Genomic DNA, 12,139 nt, shown 5'->3' with positions numbered 1-12,139 from the left:
TTGTTGGTACAGGCCTTTGCATAGCATTATGTTTATTTCATGTTTACTATTTAATCCCACCCACCAAAAGCTTTTCTTTCACTTGGGGCTTGTGTGTTATTTTTCCAATTGTGTGGCAGGAGTGCAATGCATACAGTCATGTAGATATGGGTCAGCTTCACTTCATGTTCACATCAACCAGCAAAATGAGAAAATAATGTGATCTAAGTGACCATGGAATGATTGTTGGTGGCAGACAGGGTGGTTTGTGTATGGTGCAAAAAACAAACAAAAAAAATCCAGTGAGCAGCAGTTCTGCAGACAGAAACGCCTTGTTAATGAGAGACGTCAGAGGAGAAGGGCCAGACTGGTCAAAGCTGATAGGAAGGCGACAGTAACGCAGATAACCACACATTACAACAGTGGTGTGCAGAAGAGCATCTCTGAACACACAACCCATCATAACCCTAAGTGGATAGGCTACAGCAGTAGAAGTCTAAAAAAGAAGTCTAATAAATACCCAATAAAGTGCTCGGTGAGTGAATATTTGCTATTAGTGTGTGGTGTTCACAGAGATGAAATGCACAGTCGTGGGAGACCGCCCCTCTTATTGAAGAGCCTCCCGGGACTCGCCGACCAGCCAGGAGGCTGTGTTGAATAACCCTTAAAGCAGTAGATGTATTGAATTGGCACATTTGTCAGTTGAGCCTTGGCGAGCGTCTGGTAAAATTCTGTGATTGTTGACTTCCCTAAAAGTGAAGTGGTGTACATGGTTGTTGGAGTATCGCCGCTCTCAATGGAGAGCTTTGCAAACAAGCAGTAATCCTGCTTCGTCAGTTGAATTTGATTGTTCATGTTTTTCATGTAGTGTAGTGTTAAGGTCAGTAATACTGCTTCATCAGTTTAATTAGATTGTTAATGTTTTTTGTGTATTCTAGTGTTAGGGTCAGTATTCCTGCTTCGTTAGTGGAATTACAGACGGGATGTCTTTCATTATCACTTTGCCTTTCCCGGTCCGAGGTCCAAGGTAAGCTATAACGCAGTTGGGAGCCTGGATAGTTTTCTCCCTGGCGCTGTTACTGTATCTATCTCTGACTCGCCTTGTCTTACGATCAGTACGACGTGAGGTTGAGTTTCCCTGCTGTTTGTTATTTCCTCGCTCGAGTCAGATTAGACTTCTCGACTGTTTTGATAGGTTGTTCTATTGGTTGGCTAAGTGCCGGGGAGTTCTTTATTCACTTTTTTCATTTTCCCGTTCCTCCTCTGGGGTGTGTGTGTGTATGTATGTGTGTGTGTGTGTGTGTGTGTGTGTGTGCTGTCTGTGAATGTGTATGTGTGTGTGTGTGTATGTGGGCTGTCTGGTGTCTGGGGTGTATCCTTTGTCTCTAGGGATTCGCCCCAGAAAATATTAACTCTGTCATGTTTGGTCCTCAGACCCTGCTCCCTTACACAAACATAAGAGGAGGGTTAAGTATATATACTCAGTGGCGTTACCACAATGTGCCGGGCATTTAGGTATAGACCCAGGTGGGCAGACTGGATATTGCAGGATATTAGCAGTTTCTGAGTCACTTCTTCTCCCTTCTGATGTTTTGATGGTCTGAACAACAATTGAACCTCTTGACCATGTCTGCATGCTGTTGCTGCCACATGATTGGCTGAATAATATTTGCATTAAGGTGGTGTTCCACCGAAAACGCATCTTCATTCTTCCTGATCATTACAGAGGTATATACTTAAATGATCACAGACTTGAAAAGATCACTCCAAGGACAGTAATGGTAAATACTTACAAATGGCGTAATCATTCAAAACTTGGTTTTATCCTGACAGTCAAATAGTTGAGGGATGATCAGCAGTAAACAGAAAAAGGCAAATTTGACAGAAAATTTGATTTTTTTCAGTAGAATAGAACCTTAATAAGCTGGTGCACAGTTCTACCTAAAAAAAAGTCACTGAGTGCTAATCTGGTTATTCTGGATTCTTCTGGTTACTCTGGGAACTGTTTTAATCAAAACAAGCTTACAGCCTCTGAAAATAAAATACACAATTGGACACATCCCTTGAATTCACTGGTTGAATTGACAGGTTTTTCTGCATGCCAGCTTCCTGGCTCCTGTATAGTGTGGCAGTGTTCGGGCCTCAGCACTCTGTGGTCAAAGAGAAGCCCAAGAGGAATTACACAGTAAGATAGGAGGGGGTAGTTATTGTTTTTGGCTCATTGCAAATCCCTGTGTATCTCATCGGATTAACTTTACTACAAGTTAATTTCACTCATTTTATGAAGTCCAGGAGCAATCAGATATACTCTGAGTCAAATTCGTTTCACAACAAATATTGACTTGTCTAAATTTGCAACAGCCAAAAGGGGAATGCAGGTACAATGCAAGAAAAACATGTTTGGACACTTCAGATATGTTTTTCTTACTAAGGACATCAACGTTCAATGGTCTACCTGATGATTAAATGACAAGGAAGTGACCGATAGCTGCTTACTTATTTAAATCTATTTAAAATCTTTAACTATAAATTAATAAAGTCTCGCGCTTGTGTGTTTGTGCAAACATGCATATGCGTTTTTTTTAAAGATATTTTTTAGGCCTTTTTCAGCTTTATTGGACAGTATAGTATAGAGAGACAGGAAGAATGGAAGCGAGAGAGAGGGAAAGACATGTGACAAATGTCAGACGGTCGGATTCGAACCATCAACGTCGCGGCTCGCAACGAACATGCAGTCAGTGCTCTACAGGCTGCGCCACCGAGACACCATGCACATGCGTTTAAAGATGTCAATCTCTATGAATTGAAAATATGCATTCATATCTATTTTCTAAATAAGAGCAACTGAAAGTGCACTGTAACAGCACAGGGTCTTTCATTTCAATCTGAGGAGAAAATGATGCAAAACGACATCATTGCCACTCAGTTACAAGCCTAAAAACTGATCAGGGTTCAGTTTCCAGTGCTTTCCCGAGGCCACAGACTGTTCTTCTCCTGGCTATTCCACAAACTCAGATCCGTCCAGGTCCCTGGGGCTTCTGGGACGTATCGGAGCCATGTGCAATTAATTTAGCTGCAGGCTAACGATTAAAGAGCAAAAAAAAAACCAACATAAAGGAGCGGCTTAATGAAAATAAACAGTGACAAGCCGCTCTATGGCGCCCCGTAATGATGGGGGGGGGGGGGGGGGCTCTAGCATCTGCTGTCTGTTTAGTCAGAGAGAGAGAGAGTCACACGAGGCCCCGCCGCAGATGTGACAGGGCCGAGTTCGCAGTGTGAGGGCGGCCGGCTTGCCCGCCAAACAGCCGCTAATTGAGAGGTAAGGAAGGACCGCGTCTTGTGCGAGGACAGAGTCCCCGGAGCGGCGGTGTTGGCGGTAAGTGCTAGCCCGTACTCGCTCCGCTAGTCTGCCGGGAGAAGACCCCGCCGGCCGCCCAAACGTTTCCTCCTCCCCCCCCCCTGCTCGGTGCTCATGGGACACGACACCCCGGATGAATCCAGGACACATTAGTCGCTGGCGAAGCGACGGCGAGTGTCGCGTCTGCCTCGGTTGGAGCCGATAGTCGTGACCGGTGTTCGGGAAAGTGACGTGCCGGAGTTAGCGGGAAGCGGATCCAGCTGTGTTGCGGGGTCGAAGGTCGCCTCTGACGGTGCCATGACCTCCTTGTCGGCTGTACAGTAGGTCACGCACACAGCAGCCAGTAAGCATCGCATTTAAAAAATACCAGAGTAAATAACTACGCTTGCCATAATAAAGTGTGATCTCACATGCCGTTGTTATGCAATGTTTCAATAATTCAGTTGACATGGGTGCGCTTGGTAGGGTGCCTGGCAGGACTCATGAGCCATAAGTAACAAAACCTGTGTTGGATTTTGATATCTGAGGAAATAATGGAAATTGCTAGAACACTTGATTCTGGGTTTTCATGCAAAAGAACTGGTGGATGTTACACACTCAGTGAGCAGTGTATTAGGTCTGTAGCACCTGTACACCATCTTCTTAATGCAAATATTGAATCAGTCAATCATGTGGCAGCTACTAAATGCATAGTATGCAGATGTGGGCAAGAGGTTCAACTGTTGTTCCGACCAAATGTCAGAATGGGGAAGAAATGTGATCTAAGTGACTTTGACCGAGGAATGATTGTTGGTGCCAGACAGAGTGGTTCGAGTATCTCAGAAACTGCTGATCTATTGAGAGGTGAGAGGGGCCAGACTGGTTAAAGCTGAGAGGAAGGAGTTACCTGCCTGTGAGCTGCCATTCTTTAGTGTGGTACAAATGAAAAAGTATTTTTTGCTATATTTTAGCAAAATATAGGTTCCAGGCCCAAGGCATCAGAAAAGGTGGAACAAAAAGAAGTACTGTACTAATAGTAATTCTTCAGACTGTCAAACGAAATGTCTTTGCATAAACCTATCCAGGCTAAAATTTCCCAACAGCCAAGACACCAATAGTGAGCGCAGTAATAAATTAATTAACTTGAAGCAATCATCTGTTGCAATTAAACCCAGAGTATCCAATATTATCACGTTATCATTCCAAGCCAGCTTGAGAATGTAGATGAGTCAATGAGTTTCAAGAGGAAAGGAAATTTTCTTTAAATATTAATTTAACTTTAAAAGGTCATTTCAGAAGTTAAGGAAATATTCTGGCAAGATTCCCATTCCAATGGGACATACAATGGTGTGCAAAAATGTAGGCACCCCTGGTCAAAAAGCCTTTTACAATGAAAGCAGTTTTGAAAAGAATAAAAAATGGAAAAGCCCCTGTGTAAAAGTTTGGGAACCCTGTCAGTTAGTGCTCCTCAGGCAACTATAACAGCTTGTAAACACTTCCTGTAGCCAGCTAAGAGTCTTTCAATTCTTGCTTTTGGAATTTTTCCCCATTCTTCCTGGCAAAACACCTCTAGCTAATTCCAAAACCTTCAACCATCTTTCCTGGAGGTATTTCATGGTTGATTCTGAGGTATGCTTTGGATTATTGTCTTGCAGGAATACCCAACCTCTCTTAAACTTCAATGTCTGGACTGATTTTTGAATATTAGAATTTCTTGAAATTTGGTGGAATCCATTCTTCCTTATTATACAATATTTCCTGTGCCCCCAGCTGCCACACAACCTTAAAGCATAATGGCTTCACCCTTTTTTCACCGAACATACCTTTTTTGATGGTGGCCAAAAAGTTACATTTTGGTTTCGTCAGTCCGAAGTACATTGTTCCAAAAGGCTTCAGGCCTTTCAATGTTTTCTTTTGCATACTTCAGACGCTTAATTTTGTGTTAAGGTCACAGGAAAGGCTTCTTTCCGACAACTCTGCCATGTTGGTCTTTGTTGTTTAAAGTTTGTTGTATTATTCTCCTGTGAGCGGCTAGACCTATGTCTGCTAGTCTTTTTTGCAGATGTTTTTTAGTGATGTGTGGGTTCTTCTGAGCATTTCTCACCAGGTCTCGGTACATTCTATCAGAACATTTTCTTGGTCTTCCAGACCTTGCCTTGACTTCAACTGTTCCATTTATCTTACATCTTCTAATAATGTTTCTGACAGTGGAAATAGGTAGTTGAAAAATATTGAGAGAGTTTTCGTAGCCTCCTTCTTAGTGGAAATGAACAATCTTCATTCTGGCATTTTTTAACAACTTTTTAGAGGAACCCATGGTTGTTAACACCAGACAAAACAGCCACTGCAGATCTTCGTTTTGACCTGTTTTGTTGTAGACCACCGTTTTCGGCATTTCCCTCTTGTTCTGATTTGACCGTAGTTTTTCGACCCTGTTTGGCTTTTCGGTTTTTGATTTTGGATTCTGTTTTTGTTTGGACTGCCTGTGTGAGATCAACCCTTTGCCTGTGACATCGACTTCATCTTGGATTATCCCTGCTGTATCTTTTGGTATCTGCTGGTGCCTGGACTCTCATTTACGAACTGCCTGATCTCTGTTGCTACTGCTGTAAATTCATGACAAGAATGTTCCCTTGACCGTCTTATTTATTGTCCATCTTTCCAGACAAGAAGCACTGGAAGAATTGACAGAAATCAACAGTGTGTTGCTTTGGATGAAAGTGCCAATGAAATAGCTGTAATGGAAAGTTTGCCCAAACATTTGGCGTGTGGTGCTGGGCATGGAGACCCTCAGTGGGGCTCTCACCTTGAGCTGCAGCCCGTGTGGGAGCGAGGGTCCGTCAGGCAGGGGGCGCACGTGCTGGGACACGTACCCCCCGGGACGCTGCTCCTCTGCCTGAATGAGAGGAGCCAGAGCGGAGAGCTGGGCCCGGTGCCTCCTTAGAGAGGCCCTCACCTCCTCCGCCTCCCTCTGCACCTGCCGGGGGTTAAACCAGGGTCACTGCCTCTCATAGTGCCAGAGAGATTAGTTGTAATTCCTAATTCAATTAATATGTCAACTAAAACAAATTTACTTTATACAACAAATACTTATATAGCCTAGTACCTCTATTTTTGGGAAACTGCCTCTCTCACACCATTAGTCTTTTTACCCCACAACATTGGGGGGTGGGGTGTTGGGGTGCTCCATGCATCAGTAGGAGTGGGGGGAGGTGGTTCCTTCCAACATTCTCAATCCGATATCAATTATTTGTTATTTATTATTTGCTTTCCCTAGTTAGCAAAATATCTTTCTCGGTTGCTAGCTTACCAGCTACCGATCATCAAACAATAAATAGATCACTAGCAATAGCCATCCAGTACCATATAAAACCATAGACTGTAGAAATATATCGACCAAGTGTAAGGGAGTGGGGTAGGAGGACCAAACGCGATGGAGTTGGGTTCTAAAAGTTACCTACAAGATGTGGGATAACCACTGATATTTTCTGGGGGCATCCCTCAAGACAAGGGATGCACCCCAGAAGAGGAAGGGGAAAAAAAGAAAGGGGTTAAATAACTCCCCGGCAATTAGCCAACCAATAAAACAACCTATCAAAGCGGTCGAGAAGTTTAATATGAACCCAGCGAGGAAACAAACGGCAGGGAAACTCAACGTTACATCCTACAGATTATGGTGGTTGTAAGATGAGGCGAGTAGAACATAGATATGCCTACTGCGAGGGGAAAAACTGTTCATTCTTGCCGCACGTCGTCAGGGACTCAGAGGGTTTTCTGTACGTACTGTTCACACTGCATCACCCGCACCCGAGGATGTTGTTTTGCTCAGTTTTTCTTTTGTTTCTCTTCTATACCCACTACACTAAACTCTCTGTGAAAGCCTCAAGAGCACGCAGCCGCAAAAGGAATAACAATTGGGCTGGCCCTGGAGAGGATAGGAGGGTCGTCTTCCAACCAAGGTGAGTCACCTGTGGTTACGGTGGATGTGTCCTGTGCCCTTTTGTTTTCCTTTTTTTCCATTAGGCCCACAGCACACACCTGAGGTTAGGAATCTCTCGATAATGAGTCTAATTAGGGGCATTACGGTTCGGCCAGCATACTATAGGCTTAATTTGATTAATACGTTGCCCAGCATAAAGGAATTCCTAACAGAATTTACTGGGCATCACGTGCAAAATAGCAGATTACATTGAAGTCGAGAGACTAGAGAAAGTTATCATTCAGCAGGGTGGAATAGTGTAATAGTTATGGTTTTACTTATAGTTCTTGATGTGGATGGGATTAGTGAAAGGGTATGTTTGTAGTTATCATTGTCGGTGTGAACGGGCCTGGAGAATGGTTTTTAAAAGGTTATGTTTGTAGTTATCGTTCTCGGTGTGGATGGGCCTTTAGAATCATTTTTAAAAGGGTATGTTTGTAGTTATCATTCTCCGTGTGGACGGGCCTGGAGAATGATTTTTAAAAGTTTATGTTCATAGTTATCGTTCTCGGTGTGAACGGGCCTTTATAATGATTTTTAAAAGGGTATGTTTGTTGTTACCGCTGTCGGTGTGAACAGGCCTTTAGTCGGGCCACAGCCTCAGGCCTTCCTCTGCCTGACAGACGGCGGTGGGGTGGATAAGAAGCCTGTGAGTTCATCTTCACAGTCACAGGAGAGTCTGTTAGGAGAGCAGTGCCAATGTGGGTTGAGTGAAATTGGAAACGTCTCACTAAATCAGCGCTAGTGTGTTGATGGCGTGAGATGCTCTTGTACCTAGCACTGGGGGAAGGGGGGGAGTTCGATATCATTTCTGAGGACTACCAGCTATGCCTTAAATAAATGACGGCTAGGTTTCTTTCTTGACTTACTTATCTTAATGGAAATTTGCACATGTTGTTATCTGGTCTTTGTCTCAAGAACCATGTATTCTACTATACTGAAATGTACCCTAAAAGGAACATTCGGTAAAAATAAATACTATTTTCATTGCAACATGTCTCTGTCATCTCAGATAATTTTGTAAAAAAAAAAAAAGTCAAAACTTAAACTTAAAGTTTATGCCTGCCTCACAATGCCTGAGTCCCACTTGACATGAAATAGACTAAGCATAGGATATGACATTATATTTAGCATAGGATGTATTGAATGACATCATATTTAGCACAGAATATTTAACATATATTAAATACTCTCGTGTGTTTTTCTCTGTTTTTTTACTATATGTGAAAGTAAGGGATCACACTTTTTTGACAAGCACAATTGTTGGAAGCCAACGCAAACTTCAGGCTGTTTCTGTTTTGATTAATGGGCTGTGTGTGTGTGTAAGGTTATTCAACTGTAAACAAGCAAGCAATGGCCAGTGGTTAAATGTGGTCATACACACACACACACACACACACTCACACACACTCACACACACACACACACACACACACACACACACACTCACTCACACACATCACAGGGCAGCACTCTCAGATCCAATGGAACCCTATATCACAGTTTCAGACACTGTGAAACATAGGCCTACATATAAAACCATTAATTATAAAATTTACAAGTTTATACTAATTCACAGCAGTAATTAGACCCCACAAAAATAACATGGTTAATGTACTTTCTACACAAGACTAACCTTCTCTCTGGCCTCACGGAGCTCCCTCACCGTCATCGAGAGAATCTCCTTCTTCCAGACTTTCTCCGGGCTGTTTTCAAGAGCCATGTTCAGCTGGAGGAGGAGTGAAACAGAGTTTAAACACATTTCAAACTCAGTTTAAACCCGAGGAACTCACTTTCACAGAGGTCATGTTCTGCCACATTTCCCAGGACATTCATTGTTATTACATCACACCATGCCTTGCATGGCAGCTAATCGCCATTGGTGTGTGTGTGTGTGTGTGTGTGTGTGTGTGTGTGAATGAATGGATGAATAAGAAGCATGAATTGTACAGCGCTTTCAGCACTATATAAATGTCAACCATTGGCCATTTATTAAATCACACCGATGAGTGACACACGTGAAATGCACAGAGGAGGTTTGTGTTGTATCATTGGATCATAGTAATTTCCTTCATAAAGTAATTTTTTTAATGGGGCATTCTACTGACTGAGGTGTCACTACTACAATGTACATAATTGCAAAAGTTTTTGACCTCAAATTGTCTCAGTTCCTATTGCTTCATTTCTATGTTCATTTAATATCCTCTTAATCTCTTCCTCTAAAACAAATTAGATAACTGAAAACTGTTCAAAACACAAGTGGTCCCTTCCAAAAGTATTGGAACAGCAAGGTCAATTACTTTGTTTTTGCTATGTGCTGAAGACAATTGAGTTTGAGGTCAAAAGATGTACATGAGATGACAGATCTTGACAGAATTTCAGCTTGTATTTCCTAGTATTTTTAGCTAGATTTGTTAAATAACTGAGGTTTATTACCTTTTGTATCAAACCACCCAATTTTTAGGTGAGCAAAAGTATTGGAACATGTGACTGACAGGTGTTTCTTGTTGCCCAGATATGTCCTGTTAGATTGATTGGTTAAACAATAAATAGTTCTAAATGTCTACTCTTGGTTTTAGCCTTGGGTTTTGCCTGTGAAGACAATTTGTGTTTTTTTTTGTACTGCATTTGTGTAAGAAAAGATAAACCAATATGAAGACCAGAGAGCTATCTTTGGGAGAAAAGCAAGCCATTTTGAAGCTAATAGAATGTCCTGGAAAAGAAAGAAACGCTGGCGTACTGAGCAACAGACATCGAACAGGTCGACCAAGTAAAACAATAGCAGTTGATGACAGAAACATTGCGAGAGCTGTGAAGAAAAACTGCAAAAACATCAATCAGTGACATCAAACAATCTCCACAGGGCAGGGATGAAGGTATCTCAATCATCCATTCAAAGACTTAAAGAGCAGAAATATAGAGGCTACACCACAAGATACAAGTAGTAAAAATCGGAAGGCGAGTTCACACTTTGCAAAGAAGTACAGAGATGAGCCACAAAAGTTCAGGAAAAAAGTTTTATGGACTGATGAGACCAAGATTTAGCTCTACTAAAGTGATGGAAAGGCCAAAATGTGGAGAAAGAAGGGATCTGCTCATGATCCAAAACATACAAGCTCATCTGTGAGGCACAGTGGAGGAAGTGTCATGGCTTGCCTGGCTGCTTCTGTGGGTTCACTAATCTTTATTGATCATGTAACTCATGATGTTAGCAGCAGGATTAATTCAGAAGTCTACAAAAACATTCTGTCTGCCAACTTACAGAGAAATTACAATGACCCAAAACACACTGCCAACCCAACAAAGGACTTCATTAGGGAGAAAAAGTGGAAGGTTTTTGAGTGGCCAAGTCAATCACCAGACATTAACCGAATTGAGCATTCATCACCCCACAACTTAGGAACAGCATGCTAAGAATAACTTCCACATATGGATACAATACATTACATTACATTATTGGCATTTGGCAGACGCTCTTATCCAGAGCGACGTACAACAAAGTGCATACCCATAACCAGGATAGGGGATAGGGGAAACATTGACTTATCCCTTACACTTGATCAAAGCTGAAAAGTCTTCTCAGATCTCAGTACTCCTTGGTCCACACTAACTCAGTCTAATGCTCCTTCCTCCTAAAGGTAGCTTTCATACAAGGCGAAAATAAACACATTGGATGAACAGCCAATGAGAGCAAGAGTGCAAAAAAACATAAAACCCCCAACACTAAGACAGAAGGAAGCTGCTAATGGGGTCTCAATTCCCAGAGGAATTCAATTCCCAGGGGAATTCTATTCCGGTCTTCCAACCATCGTGTGTTATTTGTGCATAAAACAAAATGTGCAGGTGAAAGTGTGACAGACTGTCTTCACTACCCTAAGGTGACAAAGAGTTGCTGTATGTTCAGCTCCCATAAACTCCAGCACAACAGGTAAATGAGAATCGTCAGTCACAAACCTAACATAATACACAAAAGCGAAATAAAACAAATTGACATGGAGAATACAACAAACAAGCCCCGAGCGAAAGAAAAGCAGGACTTAAAAAGACAAGCAGCTGACCTTCATCGGTAATCAGACCACACACGGAAGACAAGTGGAATCAGTTGTCACGAGGGAATTGATTACCTAATCGCCGCTCATTGCCAAAGTTAAATTAATTACCAAATTGCCAGAAATGCAACAAGGTAGTGCCTGGAAATTCCTCAGAATAGAAGTACAGAACCATCACACAAATATTAAGGGTTATTTACTTTCATTTACTTAAATACTCTCTGTTCCAAAACTTTTGCTCACCTAAAAATGGGTGGTCTGATACCACAGCTGCTACGATCAAAGTAGTTTAACACATGTAGGTGTAAATACCACAAAATAAAAGGTGAAATTATGAACTCCTGTCTCGTGTTCATTGTTTTATCTCAAACCCAAATGTATTCAGTGTATTGCAAAAACAAAGGGGACTGTATATGCACACAAAACTATATCATAAAATTAATAATAATAATAATACATTAATAGGCAAACAAAATGGAAATTGGAAATCAATTAACTTTTTAAGTATTATCAAATCACCGAGCACTTTATTAGGGACATTTTTACTTTATTACACCTACCTATTCATGCGATTATCTAATCAGCCAATTGTGTGGCAGCTGTGCAATAAATACAACCATGTAGATACGGGTCAGGAGCTTCAGTGAATGTTCACATCAACCATCAGAATGGGGGAAAAATGTGATCTAAGTGACTTTGACCATGGAATGATTGTTGGTGGCAGACAGGGTGGTTTGATTATCGCTGAAACTGCTGATCTCTTTTCACGCACACTCGTGTCTAGAGTTTGCAAAT

At 41.9% G+C, this 12,139-nt stretch overlaps 1 protein-coding gene across 1 annotated transcript in view; it reads right to left on the bottom strand.

Annotated features, from left to right (window-relative positions):
* LOC133111107 (doublecortin domain-containing protein 1-like) overlaps positions 1-11,359 on the bottom strand; it is an 87,758-nt gene extending 76,399 nt beyond the window's left edge. Inside the window, exons 1-3 of the mRNA XM_061221262.1 lie at positions 11,354-11,359; positions 8,932-9,024; positions 6,123-6,293 (exon numbers count right to left, since the gene is read on the bottom strand). Of these exons, the coding sequence (XP_061077246.1) occupies positions 6,123-6,293; positions 8,932-9,024; positions 11,354-11,359 (270 nt within the window). The remainder of the gene's footprint in view (positions 1-6,122; positions 6,294-8,931; positions 9,025-11,353) is intronic.
* Positions 11,360-12,139: the final 780 nt, after the last annotated feature.

The sequence above is a fragment of the Conger conger genome, chromosome 15 (assembly GCF_963514075.1).
Source record: "Conger conger chromosome 15, fConCon1.1, whole genome shotgun sequence".
Taxonomy (NCBI): Eukaryota; Metazoa; Chordata; class Actinopteri; order Anguilliformes; family Congridae; genus Conger; species Conger conger.
This window is presented reverse-complemented; position numbering and strand designations above follow the sequence as displayed.